The sequence below is a fragment of the Corvus kubaryi genome, unplaced genomic scaffold (genome assembly GCF_017639235.1).
Source record: "Corvus kubaryi isolate FWS band 111438036 unplaced genomic scaffold, C.kubaryi_AGA036_p1.0 133, whole genome shotgun sequence".
In the NCBI taxonomy this organism is placed as follows: domain Eukaryota; kingdom Metazoa; phylum Chordata; class Aves; order Passeriformes; family Corvidae; genus Corvus; species Corvus kubaryi.
Genome location: NW_024580667.1, coordinates 35,035,416 through 35,055,088, shown reverse-complemented (window position 1 = coordinate 35,055,088; position 19,673 = coordinate 35,035,416). Strand labels below are relative to the sequence as shown.

The window sequence follows — 19,673 nt, the reverse complement described above, 5'->3', positions numbered from 1 at the left end:
TTTCTGTATGCTAAAGCTTTTTGACACCTGACTTCACCATTACTAGCATTTATGGAGGAGAAAGGAAAACCTGGGAATGCTTAATTCCTGTAGGTGTATATATTTCTATTGCAAATATCGTGCAAGTATATTTCTGGTGTGAGCATCCTTTAATTTTTTGCAAGTTCTTCTGAGAGATCATTGTATTTCAACAAAATTATATGAACACAAACTTCTTCTGATTTGGGTAATTAGGTGAAAAAAAGACAAGACTATTCCTTCGTGTTCAAATTTAACTCAAATACAAATGAGATAATGAGAACAGCTTAAAGCTTTATTGGTTTTTTTTAATCTCTTAGCAGTGTTATGCTACAGGCCTGATAACATCATGATGTGGCTCATCAGGTATTCCCTTAAACACAGATTTGCCTCCAAGTGTAAACACAGGTGATTAATAATCTTTGCATTGTGTGGAGATAGACAGATAGCATTACAATATGGATGTGAAGCAAGAGGATGAGGATATCTGAGAAATATGGGTAGGTATCAGGGAGAAGGAAGGCCTTTAAATACCCCTATAAATATCTTCTAATATCTAATTTTCAGAATAGGCAATTTCAGCAAGGTTGTACCTGTGTGGAACAATGCAAATAATTTTCTGCATCTTAAAGGCTCAAGTGTTTTTGCTATCACTGATAGTTATCTTGGGTAATTTAGCATATGCTCCAGATCTCAAAGGTACTCTTTGACATAAATTCAGTCTGAAATAGATGAGTAGTGCTTGATCTCTTGCATGCATTAGAGAATGCAGATATGCAAAGTACATTGTGTTATGCAATGCTACACATAATTATTTGCCCTCCTAATGGATTCCTTAATTGGGTCTTCTGAGTACAATGCTTAAACTTTATCATTTTGTTAATGCTTACTATGTTTCACAATTTACCTTGCAGTAAATTAATGCCCTTCAAATGAATGATCTAAAATGCAGCGACAGCTGCTCAACCAAGGGCAGCTGGACCAGTGTACTTTTAATTCTCACAAGAAGTCTCATCTAAGTGAAATAAAACATGAACACGGGCAGATTGATTCTTATGCTTCTTAACTGTTGATTTTAATCTGAGTTTTCAATATTCTATCTTAACCTTGCTTTCCCAATATGTTTGTATTAGGATCCGGTTCCTGGTTATGCCTACCATATGTTCTTGTTTTTCACAGGATCTCAACCGTCATTGAAATAAATTTATTGAAAATAAATGTGACAGGGAAATAAATTTATTGAAAATAAATGTGACACTACCTTTAAGGCAGTGTTTTACAAGTACTTAGAGACCAAGCTGCTGATCAAGTGCTTGGTGCTGCACCTTGAACACAGAGATGCCAACATCTGCGTGCACGTGGCGCCAGTGCTTAGGATCATGTGGTCGATGGTTAAAATGGAAGTTATGGCTAAGACTTGCAGTGTAAAAGTGTATGTGGCTCAGCTCCAGATAAGCCAGTACCTTAAACTGGTACTGCACTGTCGTTGCAGGCCACTGAGGGGGTCCAGCTGAAACACAAGTCAGTGGTATGTTTATTGAAGCAATAGCTGCCTGCATTCATGTTACCAGACATTGGTATGCGGTTCAGGTTTAACACGGCATTTTAAAGTTTGCAAAAAATCTCATGGCTAGAACGATAACTAATGGAATATATTTGAGCATTCTAAATTTTTTATAATAGTGTGATGCAAAATCAATTGCAAAAATAACTGACAAAGCCCAATACTCCTTCAGCCACTCCATTGCTCCTTATTAACTGTAAGCTTACCAACTCTATATGGGAAGAACTAAGCTAGAAAATGATGCGTATCTTCTAGATACAGTAAAAAACCCCAAACCTATGCAATAAAATGATCACACTACAGTTTAAGAGGAGAGCAGGTCTGCTGCAGTATAAAGTTTTGTTCACTTCTGAAGGAGTGAGAGTAATTCTCTAATTTTGGAAAGGTACAGGTCAAATTCATCTTATTTCAGCCCAGCGAGTCTCTGCCTTCGACGTCCTTCCTCCTGTTCCCATGCAAGCTACTACCAGCAAGCTGCACTACTGCTGAACTCTCCTCTGCAGGGTATATGTGTTGCACAGCTGTTTTCCTTAACATCTTCTGTAACTGAACACAAGGGTTAGAAACTCTAGGGAGGAGTTACTGAAAACATTAAGTTTAGCATTAACCTCTCTTTAGGTATCTGTTAATATTTCAGGTAATTGTAATAACTGCAGGTGCTACTATGAATGCCATGGAAACCCTAGATGTCAAAGAGACATAGACCACTTACAATTAACCTGCAGAATCATTAACTTGCACTGAGTTTAGTCAGAAAACTCCTGAGCGAGGTGTTACATTTCCATCCTGTTTTACTCTGCTGCTATCCCTCATTCTATATGCCAGGGGAGCATCTGACTGTTGGAGATTAATTAGTAATTAAGAGTTGCTTCAGAAACATCACAAGTTCAGAGAAGAAAAGAACCTAATCATGTTGGGAAATCGTTAGAAATCTAAATTCCAGTCTCCTGGGATTTTCTTTTGAGCAGAAAATTTAAATAACTTTATTTTGACCATACCAAACCGACCCCACCAAATAGATGTAATAATCAAGTGGGAGATATTCAAGCTGACATTTGTACAGTGTCAAAGCCTTCTAAGCTTGTTCTGAGTAGATTAGTAGATAAGTGCTAGCCTTCCTATTCTGGGATATGTTCCAAGGCAAGCATGAGGACTGATGATTTCATTTAACTCCAAAGTAGTCAACACTGTATACTTAAACAATGCAAATAATTTGCTTAATTCTTATGACACACGACCAGTTGAAAGCAATGGTGTTGTGATAAAAATACCTCTCTGCTTGGCACTGTATCTGAGGGCAAAAACTACATTTCCTCTACTATTCAATCAATATGTGAAACTATAACTATTTACAAGGGGTGTGCAGTTTTCTCAAAAATACATAGTGGATCAAATATGATCTAATCCCAGAAATACTGACTTAATAATTTTTTTAAAACAATGTGTTTATCATCAGGTATTTCATAGACTCTGTAATATATTTGTAGACATTAATAAGATAGTGGCAGATAGATTGAGAGCCACGTCCCTGTATTCCAGCAGTATTGACATATCTGCAGGTGTTTTGGTTTGCTATAGGGAGAAGCTTGCCAGCTATTGCTACTCATTTGTCTTTGCTCATCTGTCAATGATAACAAGTCCACAGAGCTGCTTTCAAAATGGCCCTTAAATATTTGCCCAAATGCATCCTCACTCAGTGGAATACAGGCCTAAGTCTCTAGTATGTTCAGTGATTCTGACTTGAATCCAATTCCAGCGCCTGACGTTGCAGAGGAGAATCCCTCTAATATGATTACCTTATAGGACATCAATCTAGGGAAATCTTCAAAACAGAGACTAGAAAAAACACTAGGTCTTGGCTCTTAGGACTGTAAATTTCTAAATTAATGATTCTTCTGTCACTCAATTCTGTGAGACTGTGAAAAGAAATAAAAGCAATCTTCAGCACTGAAACAACATTCCTAAGCCTATTACACAGGCAATACTGGAAAAGTTTTCAGGTTTTATCCTCACCTATAGTAAAGCCAGATCCACACAAAGGCTTAATTACTTTAAGTGGAGGTTAGTCAGAAAAGTTCAAAAAGGTAATTAATTAAACCATGAGTACCTCATTATATCCCTAAAGCTTCGTGAGGCACCCAAGCTTTTCCCAAAAATGTTTCACGCTGGAACTACTGCAAGACTTGCAGGCTTTGCACCTCCTTATTTACCTTCGCTTTCCTTAGAAATGAGGGTTGCCTGTCACTTCTGCGGTTACAGGCATTCAGCAGCGCACTGGCAAGACAGAGTTTGCATATGTAACATACAGCAGCCAGAGCCATTTGCATTTGAAAGAAAGAAGGAAAATTTCTGTAGCAAATCATTTCTTCCAGCTGTGCTTTAACAGCAGAGAGTAAGCTGGTTGTCTATAGCCAAAGACACAAAGTACATGAAGGGTTTCATGCTGTGAATCCAATTTAGATTCTTTTCAGAGGAAAGAACCTCATCTTGGGATAAGCCAGGATTTCCAATGTGCTATCCCTTTGTCTCTCCCTCCTGGCTGGTTTAGACATACCTCCTGCTCTGTGAGCAGATTGTGAATCCCAATCCTACCTGCCTGATGCAGGCCTTGTACGGAGAGAACAAGTGAGCAACAGAATTCTGAAGTTAGTTCTTGGAAATTGGCCATTTAAAAAATACATGCTGATATGCTGAACTTAGCTGAAGTCTTTGTGGACCAAAGCATAAGGTCTTTTTATGTCGCCTTGGCAGTGTTTAAGAGATTATGTTTACAAAGATTCAGCAACTCAGCATTTCTGAGTGCTAGTTAAAAGTTGCATTTGAATGCAAATATTAAAATGCATTTTTAATGGTGTATTAAAAAATATGGAATATAAGAAATATATGACTTATCTAAAAAGCTTTTACTATTGGTTGCCTACTTTAAAATTGTTACCTAGATGACAAGCCACATTTTCCAGTTCTGGGGTGGCATTTGTTTTCAGTCTTGTACTGCAGTAAGCTGAGTGTGACTTTGAGGCCCACAGTTCCATCACCACACAAACACAAAGCGCGCACACCTTGTGCTGTAGAGCACGGTCACCTTTTTGCATGCCTAGCATGACTTATTCCAGTAAAGTCTGATTTCTACAAGGACTTTAAAATGTCAGTGAAATTTGGTGCCCTAGTAATTTCAGCCTTATCATACCATATCTCTTCTGAAATCAGGAATTTGGCTCACTTCACATGGGGCGCCGATCATGCTGGTAGAGAGCTGGTGTCTGATGTGCCATTAGAGCTCGAGGTGATCTGTTCAATGCGGTCCCTAGGTGGAGCCTAAGGAGCAATTAATTTGATTCCAAAGCAGGCACCTTCATTTGGCCACCTGAAAAGCTCTCCAGACTCCGCTGTCTCTATTGACTTTGTCTCCGTTAGCCGTAATAACAGCTTACCCACGGCTCCTAATGAGACAATTACCTCCTGGACTCCCAAATTACGGTGAGCCTCTAGGGCCAGAGTTTTCCAAAGTGTGAGGAGTCAGGCTTCGTCGAGGCACTTACAAATATAAAATTTAAATCGTGTTGAAGCACGAAATCACAGAACAGTTAGGGCTGGAAGAGGTTTCTGGAGATTATTTGGTCCAATCCCCCTGCCAAGGCAAGGTCACCCGGAGCAGGTGACACAGGAATGTGCCCAGGTGGGCTTTGAATGTATCCAGAGAAAGAGACCCCACTCCCTCCCTGGGCAGCCTGTTCCAGCGCTCTGCCACACGCAGTGGAAAGAAGCCCTTTCCATTTATAAAGATCCCAGTAATTACAGATAACACACGCAGACCGAAGCGCCGCCCGCGCCCCGCCGCCCGCCCGGCGGGCCCGGCAGGGGGCGCCGCCCGGTCTCCTGGCGGCGGCGTTTGGCCCATCGCGGCCGCCTTAGCCCTCCCCAGCCCCGGCCCCGGCCCGCCGCGGTTCCTCGGGGGCTGCCCGACCGCGGGGGCTCCGCCAGCCGCGCCCGCCGCCCGGGCCGGGCCGCTGCCATGTTCACCAGCACCGGCTCCAACGGGTTCTGTGAGTACCGGCCGCGCCGCGGTCCGGGGAGGGCGGCGGCCAGGGGTGGGAGCCCGGGCGGCGCTGCCGCCGCCAGCTCCGGGGGAGCCGCTGGCTTCGGTCCCCTCTTGGCTGGACTTTTAAACTACGTGACGGCGGGAGGAGCCGCGGGTGTGTCTGTGTATGTGTCTGCGTGTATGTGTCTGCCTGTGTGTATGTGTCTGTATGTCCGTGTGTGTCTCTGTGTGTATGTATGTATGTATGTATCTGCATACATCGATATAGACCTCCATGCCAAGATACGTATCAGAAAGAGCAAAAACCCTCTTTTCTTAATGTGAAATCAAACTTATTTTTTATAACCAGTTTGTTGATAAGGCAAACGTAAGGACTAACGTGCTTCCAGCTCTGTTTAGCTTTATTTTTTTTTACACGCAGCACATGTAAATAATTTCATGTCCTGGTGCTACCTGAACTGACTTCACAGGTATCGAGGGTTGGCTCTGAGCTTGTTTACAGGACACAGAATCTGCAGCGTCTGGAAGCAGCAGTGGGGAACTGACCTGGCTGCGGTGTGGACTTGGGCGCTACAGTCCTAAGAGCAGGCGAGGACAAATGATAAGTCAAAGCTTTGCTGACTAATTGCGTGCTCCATACAAGATGGGTGGGAGTGTCCGTCTGCTGGACGGCAGGAAGGCTCTGCAGAGGTACTGAACAGGCTGGATCAACGGTCCAAGACCCAACAGTATGAGATTCAAAAAGGGCAGGTGCCAGGTGCTGCACTTGGGTCACAACTGCCCCAGGCAGCACTACAGATCTGGAGAAGAGTGGCTGGAAAACTGCCCGGAGGAAAACGACCTGGTGCTGGTTGACAGCCAGCTGAACATGAGTCAACAGTGAGCCCAGGTGGCCAAGAAGGCCAGTGGCATCCTGGCCTGTATCAACAATAGTGTGGCCAGCAGGACCAGGGCAGTGATTGTCCCCCTGTACTCAGCACTGATGAGGTCACACCTCGGGTACTGTGTCCAGTTCTGTGACCCTCAATTTAGGAAGGACATTGGGGTGCTATAGCATGTCCAGGGAAGGGCAGTGGAGCTGATGAAACATCTAAATGCATGTCCTGTGAGGAGCGGCTGAGGGAGCTGGGGTTGTTTAGCCTGGAGAAAAGGAGGTTGAGGAGTGATCTGATCAGTCCTTACAAGTACCTGAAAGGAAGCAAAGTCGGGGTCAGCCTCCTCTCCCAGGTAACCAGCGACAGGACAAGACGAGAGGACTTGGCCTCAAGCTGCACCAGGGGAGGTTCAGGTTGGACATTGGGAGGAATTTCTTCACAGAAAGGGTGATTAGATATTGGAGTGGGCTGCCCAGGAAGGTGGTGGAATCACCATCCCTGGAGGTGTTTAAGAAAAGACTGGATGTGGCACTCAGAGCCATGGTCTAGTTGACAAGATGGTGTTTGGTCACAGGTTGGACTTGATGATCTCAGAAGTCTTTTCCAGCTTAGTTGATTCTATGTTTCTGTGAAATCCAAGTTTGGGTGATAGCACCCTCTGACTAAGGGGGAATAATTCTGGCATTTAAGAAGGAGTGTTGTAGCTGCATTTTGTATGAGGAATCCAAAGACGAGAAGAGTGTTTCTTCAGATGGAGCTGATAATACTGTACCTTGATTCACAGCTCCTGATTTTTTATCCCTCCCCATACCCCCCAATAGATATTGTAAAGGGACTTTTCAATGGCACATATCTGGGTATAATTCTATGAGAAAGAATGTAGGGGGAAAAGTATCCTTGTTTGACTGAATGGGTGGAAAGTGACAGTCAGTATTTACAAGTTTTTCCAGGATAGGTCCATCAGAAGGATGAGTGGGAAATGTTTGTCATAAGAAACGTATTTGTGGTAGGGAAAAAACCTAGACAGTATGTCAATCTGCAAAAAGAGTATCATAGAATCATAGAATATCCTGATCTGGAAAAGACCCAAAAGGATTATCAAGTCCAAATTCTGGCCCTGCACAGGACAGCCCAAGAATCACACAATGTTCCTGAGAACATTGTCCAAATGCTTCTTGAAGTCTGGCAGGCTGGTGCTGTGACCACTTCCCTGGGGAGCCTGTTCCAGTGCCTGATCACTCTCTGGGTAAAGAACCTTTCTAACCTAAACCTTCCCTGACACAGCTTCATACCAAATGTACTTTTTTTTCTTCTCAAAAAACGGATACAACATCCGTTCTTACTGAACTCACCAGCTGACCTAAAATGGATTTTTACAATAAGACTTGCCTGGTACAGGTACACTGACAAACTCCAGTAGAGGCGTGGATTTAGGTGGCAGTGACATATGCTCACCTAGGGCACAGCTGTAGCAGTTTAAGGTGTCCCTGTGCCCTCAGACTTTCGTTTCTGTCTGTGTAGCAGAAGTTGCTGCAGTAGCAGCAGGTGTGTGGGATTCCATCGCTGCTGCACAGAATCTGATGGTTCAGGTAGTTAGTGAATCAGTGCCTGATGTGGCACCAGGGAACTATACGTGTGTGTTCTGCCCCTGGGCTTGGGAGCAGTAACCTCTAGCAGAAGGCAGTGTCGGTGGATAATGGGACCTGTGTCAGTGACCCTGGATAAAATAAGTGGACGCCTGATTCAGCAGCAATAAGAATGATCGTGCCAGGTCACACTGAAGGCTCCTGCAGCCTGCTGTGCCATCTCCGACAGACAGATTAACATCTACAATGCTTGGATGAGGAGATGTAAATAAAAATAAACATACCTGGTACATGGTACAACTATGAGATAGGGAAGCCAGGAAACAAAGAACACCACCTTTTAAAAGGACATAGACAGTTTGCCCTTGCTGTGGAAACTGTTTCTGTTATCTGGAATACTGGAGGAGCTGGTGTGCTCTGGAAAAAAGAGCTGGGGACTCTGGGTACTAGTAGGAGACCCAGCACAAACACATGCAATGGCTTATCAGAACACTAACCGAGTTGAGCTGACTTGTCAAAGAGCATTGCAGTGTGTTCAGGGGGCATCCTGCCAGCACCTGGCTTTAGGGATGCTTGAGAGGTGGGCTGTGGTGCCAGACCCAGGCTGGTTGCTTGTGTTGCAGTCTGCTGGCAGCTTCGGTCCCATGGACAATGCTGCTGAAACGCTTCAGCAGTTCTGCAAAGGCTCACATGAGTGTGTGAATGGCCTGGCTGTTTGCTTTACTGTAGTGCTGCTTAGTTTGCCAAGAGGCTGCATCCCAGGAGTGAAGTATGGTACACAGGAAGGCTTTCCATTGTAAGACACAAAGGCCTTACCAACGCTTTAAACCAGTTAGACCAACACCAAACCTTTCTGCATACATTGTAATATCCCCTCCCAATACTCTTCATTGCTGTTTATGTACTGCACAGGAGTGAAGTAGGAAAGCCTGTTAAGAGTTAGTCTTTATTAAGGAAAAATTTGAGCCCATGTTTTAAAGCATATACACTTGTTACATCTGGAAAATCTTTGACTACTGCACACAAGCTACTTCTTGTAGTAGTAGGGAGTAGAATCCTTTGAACTCGCTCATGCAGCTTAGGCTTTTACCTCTCTGTGAACCTTGTAGTGCAGTGCTAGCAATTTGTTAAAAGTCCCCAAGGCAAGAAGGGATCTCTGTGCTCCTCTGCTTGCATAACTGGCAGGACTGAATTATGTTGTGCAGAGGAAAATAATAAATCTATGTAAATTGATGCTTTGTGGTATGACTGAAGGAAAAATGAAGCATGTATTGAATACATAAGACTTCTGTGCATAACAATATTATGCAGTACAGTACTATATGGGAAAGCAAATTAGCTTGTACATCAGCATTCCACAGTGCAGCCTGGTTAGCTTGAGTCCTGGGAGCAGCATGGCATTGAAGGCCACAAAACTGTGGCTATTCTGCTTCTGCAGAACTAGCTCATTTCGTTTCAAGCTTGTGTGGGGATCTCCACATGGTCTTGCAGTGTAGCCATACCTCATATTTCTGACAGTGTATACTAAAAGTAGTGTGGTAACATGGGTCTGGTTGGAAGGAAGAAAATTCTGCTCAGTGGGGTGAATATTTTTGTTACTTTCAACCTGATTCAGTTTCTATTTCAAGTGTTGCTTTTAGAAACAAAGGCTTTTTTTTTTTTTTTTTTTTTTTTCCCCTTTTTTTTTTTTTTTTTAATAGTTTGTGACCTAGGCTATATCTAGCAGTTTTCTAAACAGTAAATGTGTAGGTAAGTGGTTTGATTACAGTCTTACCTGTGCCTTTAAAAAATAGATTTAAAGCATGATCACAGGTTACTTTATTGACTTACTTAATACTAAATTTAGAAGCATTTGGTGAAAAACTGTTCCTGCAGTGATACTCTTACTGTTTTCACTTGCAATCAAACATCACTGCTGATTGGTGAGCCTGCTGCAGCATCTTGGACAGGTCTTGGAATACAATAGATTAATATCTGCATGATGGTTTAATGCAGGAAAAACAACCACCCAAAATGCAGATTCCGTAAGTGCATTTGGGAAATACTGTGCATTCAGATGTGTATCAGTTATGATCTAAAAGATTCACAGATCTTGTGTATCAACATTTAAAAAATGGTTTGTGGGTATTTCGTGCCATTATAGTAGCCCCCAGCAGTTAACTGTGTTTGAAAGTGATGTGCCTGCCTTATAGCAGCTGGGTTTGGGAAAGTTGCGGATGATAGTGGAAAAAAAGAGCTGTTACACAGCATATTTTGTCTGCAGCTGTGGTGTAAGCTCAGTGGGGATCCCCACAGAAATTGCCCTGAGCTAATTTGAGCTTTTGCAGCCACTGCTCATCAGCTGGCTCATCACATCAACTGACAATGAGAGCCTTTCCCAAGTCAACACTTGAGTCTGGAGCCTGGAATAGCAGTCCAGGGGTGAAGTCTTCCCGCAAGAGCTCTTCTGCAACAGTAGCTTGGTCTGGCTGCCTGTTTTGGCATGCCCATCTGCTGTCTCTTCACCTGTGAGTAGTGAGCAGGCAGAGACAGGAAATCCTTTTGAAAACTGTAGCTGTTGCTGTAGCTTTCTCATTCTTGTCATTAGCGCAGCAGTGGCTTCTGAAGCTGCAATTCAAGCAGTTGTGCCATAAACCTCCCCCTCTGTTTGTTACAGATGGACGCTTGTATCCTTCATTCTCTGTACTTTAAAAGTGGTACTGGCGGCCAGAAGAATAGTAAGTTGTGGAAGAAGAGGATCTGTGGGCTTTGTAATAAGTGCAGGGGTGGAATGTTCAGACTTAGAAGTGGTTTTCTCATTTATGTCATTTTAGGATCAGCTTCACATTGCACAGTTGGTAGCATGAAGGTTGGGACACTTGTCCAGGAGATTATGAGGGCAGTTTTGGGGGGAAACTTTTCCATTGCACCAGGAAGAAGCAAAGGTCTGTAGTGGAAGTTAATTCCTTGCTCTTCATCATAGCATGGGCATATTCTGCTCATTATTAAAGAAATTTCTCTGTGTACTGAGGTGGATGCTCAGTAGATGTGTTGCAGCACCAGTACTGCCTGTTGTTTGAAAGAAATGCCACTCAAGGAGTAGTTTGGGATTGCAAATTTATTTCAAGACCTTTGAAGACAGTATTTGATATATTTTAACTTTCAGGGTCAAAATTAATGTTTATCCTTTTATTCTTCTTTCTGTGTGGTATAAAAACACTGCGTTTTCTCCTTCTTGTGCACATTTGCATTGGTGCTGCCAGCAGACTGGTAGGTTGGTGGTACATGTTTCCATCTCACGCATGGTTGCACATTCATTGGATTAGAACTTTGCTTTCTGAATTTTACCTTTGCATTGTAAGTAAGGAACTTGACTTGAATGTCAGAATGCCCGATTGTGCGAAATCTGGGATTGTTAGTCATTTTTGGTCTGACATGGTTGAGACATTCCACAACAGTGGGAAGGTTGCTCCTTCCCTGCAGCCTCGCAGCAGTCCTTGAGAAGGATCTATATCCTGTTGAGGGATAAAGCAAACTGCTACACTGTGCAGTGAAACACTTGGAAAAAGATTTTCAGAGGATGCATTATTATATTTTTCAAGTTCAGCGGACAAGAATAAATTTCTCAACTATGATGACATTATGAGAAGCTGGAGAGTGGAAGTTTCCGTTACTCACGTGATGTTCCCTGTGGGTGACTGTCAGATTCATGGGTTAGTTGCTTCTGTGGTTTTTCACTTGATCACATGTCTAGTAATAAGTACTTTTCCTCTATATCAGGGTTTAAAGTGTCTAGGCTAAAAGCAGGTCTTAATAAAAATGTGTGTTCACACTTTTGGAGAACACAGATAAGGTTCTGTTGGTTATTTTTGAATGCATTCAGATTAGGAATTAACTTGATAGGATAAAGTATTTAAAGTGTATATTACCTGTAATGTAAAAATGATCTAATAATAAAAAATGCAGTAAAATCTACATTTAAACCTGTATAGAAAAACACAGAGTGGGATATCTGGAGATTTTATTGTCATGGTTTTTTGTGGTAATGTGACCCTTATGTAAAAAGTATTATAGGATTAATGAGTTCTTAAGAAAATTTCTTAAAATTAATGAAATAAAGTAAATGCATTCGATAGTAAAATAACAATTTTATCAGACTTTGTTTCAGAAATGTTTACTGTTGTGACTACTACAATTCTGCTGAATTAGGCTGTACTTTCAAATCAAAAATCTGTATCCTGATTATAAAATTGACCTTTTCACATTAAGAAATGTTAATTTAACTAAGTTAACTGAGGGAGTATTGCTTGAGGTTTCAAATGAACGTGTGTGCACATTGTCTGCATAGTAGCTTTCAAGAAGCTCCAGCTTCTTTTTTCCCCCAGTGTTCTACAGTACTCTGATGGCTTCAGATTGTTTTGAAAAGCCCAACTGAATCAGAAGAATGAATAATTTAAAAAATGGATGTCTAAAGAATATAGACTTTATTTTTGGAGAGCAAAAAAAAACCCAAAGAAAGATACTAGATTGAAAGGTGGACAGTTTTCTTGGATTAAAAAAAAGAATCAGCCAGACTTTCTGCCTGGGTGTCTCATACAATCATTAAAGTAGAGCTTATATTCAGCAGCGTAACATCAACCTGTGTCAATCCAAGTCACTGCCTAATTTCTCTAAAAGGATAGTTCTTTAAGGCCATACTTGCTTAAATGGAAACTGCATGTTTAAATAATGAACTCAAAAAGTATGGGTGTGGACTGAATTAGGAGTTTTAAGTACAAGTTTTCATTATAGTCCACAAAGAAGATGTTTTCTTCACATGGTGAACATCAGAAGACTGCAGACTTCAAGGTGGTGAACAGCTAACAGTGCCCATCAAAGTCTTTCTTGATGTCATCAGTTAATACTTGGATGAGGATCATGCCTAAACTATGTAGCAAGAACCATATTTTCGATGGCAGTGGGATTGTGCCATAATTAAAATCTTGTCTTTCATGCCTATTACCATCTGTTTTTTCTAGCAGTTTAATACCGTCCCTGCCCGGCTCCGTGGGGGGTTCAGTGTTACAGTCGGTAGCAAAGAGTCGAGAAGGGCATTTGTGTGCGTTCCGCCAGCAGCATTTATTGCTGCCACACTGGCGAAGGGTGCAGAGGCAAACACCAACATGATCCCACAGCTCACAGTTTTATCCGGGGGCGGGGAAAAGGCGGGACCAGGGAACAGGGGCCAGTGGGGAGCTCTGGGGGAGTGACGAGGGGTAGAGCTGACAGCCAACTGGGGAATCCAAACTGAATTAACAGAACACTGCATCCTGGGAGAAGCCTTTTTGGTCACCCTAACATAAAGTGGTTCTTGTGGTACTAGGGACTTGTCTTACTGAAAACTCTCTGTCCCTTGTAATGTGTGTTCACCGGCCACCACAGCAGTTCACTGTTCTAGTGTGCTGCAGATGTTGAAAAAATCATTCATGGTAGTCACTTTAATCTGGACAGGTAGTAAATGTTTATTTTATTATGCTGTTTCATGCAGTTTTCTTCCTGCTGTGTTCCTGCTCTTTACTTCCATTAATACTTTTAAAGTAATCTCATTGCTCCTTTTATTATATTTAGAATGACAACAGAGCTACAGATTTTGTAATACCCTGCAACAATAGTTGGCTGAAAATGAATGGATTCTGTGCCATAGCTGAGGTGTTTGGAAAGGAAGTATATGTGATTCAGGTTGCATGTCTGAAAAGGAGAAAAGTCATAGAATAAATAATATTTCAGAGTCTCTGTATTGGCTTGAATTGCACAAGAGTTTGTGTTTTATTGCATCAACTGCGCCAACAGGTTAGGGTGAGTTGCTGGGTACGCTCCTGCTGGATGTTCTACTTGGCAATTTTTAGTAAATGTAAGATGTGTATTGCAGATTTCTCTGTTCTTTGCTTGCTTTCTTCCGAGTGTCCTTTCTGAAAAGTCATGCTCCTAGAAGGAAAGAAGTTCTGATTTCACAAACATCCTGATTCTAGTAATTTCTTTATGAATAATTGTAATGATTGAATGGAAGGAAGATGAGTATCATGTAAATCTCCCTTGAATGGTGGATCTAAGTGCAGTGGAAAGAAAGTCAATTTATTCAGGACATTTATTCAGCTGGTTCCTGCTTCATAGCCCCTAAGAAAAAGCTAATCTTAATCCCTAATGCAAAGGAAACAGAAGTATTTGTTTTAACTAGATGTGCATGTATATTTTGCTAGAAAAAAGAGTGCTGATTTTATTTCCTGAAATGTGATTGAGACTTAGCAGGGCAGCATAGGAGGACCTGACCTCTATAGGTGCAGAGAACTTAGGTTTAATTGTAGCCAAACAATTTCATGAAACAATGTTGGAAACAAAATGTCTGGTTAATATTTAACTGTCATTAATATCTCTAAACATTTCATTTGGTTAGTGTGTTCTTCCTATCTATATGCAAGTTTTTGAAAACTTGCGAAGTTGTTGAGCTAAAAAGTCAAGATGGTGTCACTGCTATTATGTCTTCCAGTCACCTGTTTAAATATGTCACTTCTTGAATGTGAAAGACTTTTCTCTAAAATGGTTTGTTTATTTTGTCTTTAAGATAAAGCGCCTTTGTCAAAGAGTTTGTTACTAGTCCCAAGTGCCATCTCGATTCTATTGACTCTGCTCTTCCAGCATTATCAGAAGTTCTTTGCGTATAACCTACAAGCTGTAAAAGAGGATTTTCAGGTAAGAGTCTGTTCACTTTGTGTGAAAAGAGACTGCAAACTGTGATCTTCTATGCAATTTTCCCCCACAGTCTGTTGGTCCTCTGGTTCTTTCCCTTTGTTCTGTAAGAACAGGTAAAGAACTGCTGTAGACCAGCTTGTTCTTACCCTTTTTAATGCCACCCCAGTATGCTACTTTTTGGAAAATGTGAGAAAAACTGATCTGAAACAATCAACATAGCTTTCCACTTCTTTGTCTTGTCTGGGAACTTACTTGGTTTTTGTAATTTTTTTCTTTCAGGCACTGGCATTTGGAAACTTGCTATGAATGAAGTGTGATTTAACCCATTTAATAATTCAAGTATTTTGATATGACTGTCAGTATCTTATTGTGCTTAACTTTTGAGGCTGAAGAGGGCTATTTTGATTAGGCACGCTGATGATAAATGATTTATTTTAACAATGGAGGCTGTAACTTTCATTCTGTAACTTCTGTTGTAGTTAGTTGTGGAAAACTAAACTTTGCCTGTTGAATAGAACTGCTGCTTCTAATTTGAAAATTTCAGTTGATGGGGGAGTTTGTCATGCTCTTCAGCAATCGGCTGAATTGGTTAATTTCTTATTCATTCCTGTTTCTAACTAAGATGCTCTATCTTTTAGGTATTGTATCTTGTAAGGTTTTATTTTAAGTTTAATTAACGATCCTGTAGTATCAGCTTTAAATGTTGAAATAATGCACTTAAAAGTGATTAGATAAGTTCTGTGGGTATTTGTTTTGGGATGTTTTTAATTTTTGGAAGTGGCAAACTACTGCTCAATAGAGAAGGGTCAACAAATGCCTCTGTGTTTATCATACACCACAGATTTTACAATTGCATCAAACAGAAGGTATGTAGTCAAATTAATGTCTTTGAGGATGTCGGTTGTAGCCTATAAGCTTTAAAAGATTATTAGACCTAACTAGTGATACTCTGTGCTATTGCACTTTCTCTAATCTTTCTTGTCAAGAACAAGAGCTTTATTGTAATAATAAATTACAACTCTGCAAGAGCACTGCTCATATTTTTCAAGTGTCTTGCTGATGCTGTGCAGTGAAAATACATAAATTATGTCTGCATTTTAAAAATGTTATAGTCGTGTGTCTGGAGAGGGGAATGAAAAAGTCTGAGAAACTATTCAAGTTTTAAATGGGAATTGTGAGGGTTTGGGATTTGTTTGTTTGTTTTGCAATTTGTCTTTAGAAAAATCCTCCCTTTCCATATGCTTGATCTGCTGAAAAACAGTAGTGGCTGTGTTTTATTCAAAGAAATCATCTCTACTGTATCTTAACCATAAACACTTGCAAGTATCAGTAAAAGCTACAACACTTTTATTGTGGTGCTTTGGAGAATTTGTGAGTTTGGATTTTTTATTTCATGAGATTGTTTCACTTACTGCCATAGCCTTTGGAGTAAGCTATATACTATATCACTGAGTACCTCTGAGATCAGAGAAAGCAGATTGTTTAACTCCTGTCTGGTGCTAATATCCAAATGAGAACTCTTAAAAGAAAATTTGTTTAGAATAATTTCACCTGCAAGGATGTGTTTAATGGAAAGAATTTTTTCAAGGGCTGAACAAACATTTTGGATGTTGGATTTTAACGCTTCTTAAAGCTGGTAGAGAGCACAGGAATTAAAGTGAACAGTTGAAGAAGAGTACATTTGATTTGGAAGGCAAAATACATGCTGTCCAAAACTAAAAGGTTGTTCTCCCCATACAGAGAACCCTCAAGAGCAGTGAGGATGCCGTGTGTGAAAGATCTTCATTATATCATATCTATGTATTTTTTAAGCTGGCTAAAGCAAAGAGCAGTAAGGCTAGAAGCCTTTCATAGTCTGTGTGAGGGCTGTTCAGTTAGTGTGTGTCCGGAAATACTCAGCTGCAAGGTCATAGCCCTGCCAGTCTCGACTTCAGGAGGGGTGGTACTCAGGCTAGGATTTAAAATTGGGCATGTTGACATGGGATAGTAAGAATGGTGAGTGAAATGGATTGGGGCCAGTACTGTTTAGTGTGTTCATTCATAACTTGGACAGCAGGACATGGCATTCTCTCAGCAAGCCTGTAGGTGATGTAAAACTTGGATTTGTAGTTGTTATACCTTTTAGTTCTGCAGCCATTTAGAGGGGGAGAAAAGGGTCAATAGGAACCTTAGTTCAGCAAAGGCAAATGCAAACTCCTGCATCAGAGAGGGATAACATCATGCAGCAGTACAAGCTGTGGGCTGAGCAGCAGGAAATCACTTTTACAGAAAAGGCCCTGAGGGTCCTCATGAAGGCTTAAGTCGAACATGAACCAGCAATGCAGCATTGTGACTAAGATGCCCAACAGCATCCTGGGCTGCATTAGGAAGAGCCTCACAAGGAGGTCTGGATGGTGACCATCTTTACTCAGTCTCAGTGAGACTACATCTGACCCTTGTGCTGGGCTCCTGAGTACAAAATTAACCTTGACATGTTGCAGAGAGTCCAGTGGAGGGCCACCGGGCTGATCAGGGGCTGGAGGATTTGGTGTATGAGGAGAGGCTGAGAGAGCTGGGGTTGTTTAGCCTGGAGAAGAGAAGATTTAGGATAGATCTTACCAGTGTGTGTAAATACCTAATGTGAGGGAGCAAAAAAGATGGAGCCAGGCCCAGTGAAAGGACAAGAGGCAATGGGCATGATTTGAAATACTAGAAATTCCAGGTTTTCACTGTGAGACTGATGGAACAGAGGAGCAGTTTCCATCCTTAGAGGTGTTCAAGACTTACCTTGACATGGCCCTGAGCAAGCTGGTCAGATTAGACTTTCTTAGAACAGTTACACTGTACTAGTTTGTATCTAGAGGTTGCTTCAAAAATATTTTTTATAATTCTAAATTCACTAGGGTTGTGATTTACATTTTTATTTGTAAATGTAAAAGAACATGAAAGTGCATTTGAGTTAATTTCAATTGTTTATTTTAACAGTTAGACATCTGCCTTGAAAATATTTTAAAGGGACTTCTTGAACTCTCCATAACATTCTACTCTCTGTATTTCCTTCCTTAACTATGCTGCGTTTCTGTTATCTGACTCCAGTATTGCATTCCCTCTGAGCACAAATTCTGTAAAGAGTTTCCTTGAAGGAAGAGAGGCTTAACATGATGATCATTAACCTTCCAGATTTGGAGACTTGTATGTGGAAGAACAATATGTCTTGATTTGAAAGACACATTCTGCAGCAGTCTGCTCATTTACAACTTTAGAATATTTGAAAGAAGATATGGCAGCAGAAAATTTTCAGTAAGTTCCAGTTTTGAGGGTTTTTTTTAATAGAAACTTTTCTGTACAGTTTAGTCCTGTACTCTTAGATGAATACTGCAGTTTTATTTCTAGCATGTTGCATAGATATATATGTTAAAGGATTTTAAAGATAATTTGGTTTTCATAAATCTAAATTTATATTGATAATATCTTGCAGTCAGTGGATTATTCTAATTACTGTTTGCAGCTATATCAGTTGTAAGGTATCAGACCCATGGAATTTAATTTTGGAAACAATCTTACACTTCATTCTTCAGTATTTAGACAAGTAGACCTAGAATTACATTGTGTTAAAGATTCAATTAGTCTTAATTGAACTAGTGTAGAGGTTTTCTTATTTTTTCCTATATTTAGGGCTATATTAAAACCTTCTTTTCAAACTGTTGAATTGATTCAAATTAACCTTTTTTTTCCAGTCTTTTTTATTGGGCGCTTGGATGCTCTCAGCTTTGTTTGATCTTCTCCTTGTAGAAATCACTCAGTATATGTTTGGCATCACCATCAACAGCTTGCCTTCTGGTTTGTAAGTAGCTTCTAATGAATTGGTCATTTTAGATAGTTTCAAGGGATTGTTTTCTGAAAATTTTATTTTAGAAAACCTTTCTTCATGTAACACTTCAAATTAAATTTAATCCTCTTTTGAACCAAAGTGTAAAGGTTCTTGGCACAACTATTATAATTTCAAACATTTATTTCTTAGCTATGATTTGTGTTTAATTTAGAATTTATCCATATAATGATTAGTTTCCGATATGTTAGTCCCATTGCTCTATTAACATGATTGCAACATGCCCTGCAGTGCACAAATTATTGCTATATTTGTTCAGTCTAAATTCTTTGGATCCATTCAATTTGTAAAAACTAGAATCAGGTTGTGCTGATTTCTGTCCTAAATCAGAAAGGCAACAGAACTGTCAGTCCTATGCTTTATGTTCACTTTTAAAATGCATATGCATTTCATACTGGTATTTTGTATGTTTTTCAAAAATTGAATGCTAGAGCTTGTTACTCCATTTTGTGCTTGCAGCTGCAGTTCTTACAGCTTTAAAAGTGTTCAGTGGTTCACTTTTGCATAACCTATGTTTGAGATTTCTGCACTTCATGAAAGATGTGCATGGTGCAGTAGAACCATAGAGCTTGCAACCCTTGTGGTTAAGCTTCTGGCAGGTGAGATCATAGAGACTTGAGTTTCCATGTGTTGCGCACTCTGAGGTAATAATAAAAGCTCTTGGAGTAAGATTTTTAATATTAAATACCATATTAGACATTTTTGTGTTTCTACTTTTGCAGAGCGTCTGTTGAAAGTATCTAAAGACTGATTTACAGTGGACAAAAAGCATGTGTTTGATACTATAAAGACACTTTTTTTTGTAGTGTGTGAGTATTCAAAAGGAGTTGAAAGCTTGAATACCTACTGCAGTTACTCATCATGTTTGTTACCTGGAGTTTGTTGCTAGGACATAGGCTGCCAATGTGTCTGGAGAAATTAATATCTTCATATGCTTAAAAAGATACTTTGTGCAAAAGTTAGGTGTAATAAATGTGCACATCATACCCACAGGTAAGGTAATGAACTCTTTGACCAT

At 40.5% G+C, this 19,673-nt stretch overlaps 1 protein-coding gene across 3 annotated transcripts in view; it reads left to right on the top strand.

The window, feature by feature from the left end:
* Positions 1-5,495: 5,495 nt before the first annotated feature.
* Positions 5,496-19,673, top strand: part of UBAC2 (UBA domain containing 2) — an 89,203-nt gene continuing 75,025 nt past the window's right edge. Inside the window, exons 1-4 of one of the 3 annotated variants that reach the window (XM_042043113.1) lie at positions 5,497-5,625; positions 14,660-14,787; positions 17,947-18,066; positions 18,504-18,610. In XM_042043113.1, coding sequence (XP_041899047.1) covers positions 5,595-5,625; positions 14,660-14,787; positions 17,947-18,066; positions 18,504-18,610 — 386 coding nt within the window. In that variant the 5' untranslated portion in view covers positions 5,497-5,594. Of the gene's footprint in view, positions 5,626-11,755; positions 11,775-14,659; positions 14,788-17,946; positions 18,067-18,503; positions 18,611-19,673 lie in introns of those variants that run through there. The other 2 variants (XM_042043122.1, XM_042043133.1) reach the window with 2 other exon arrangements.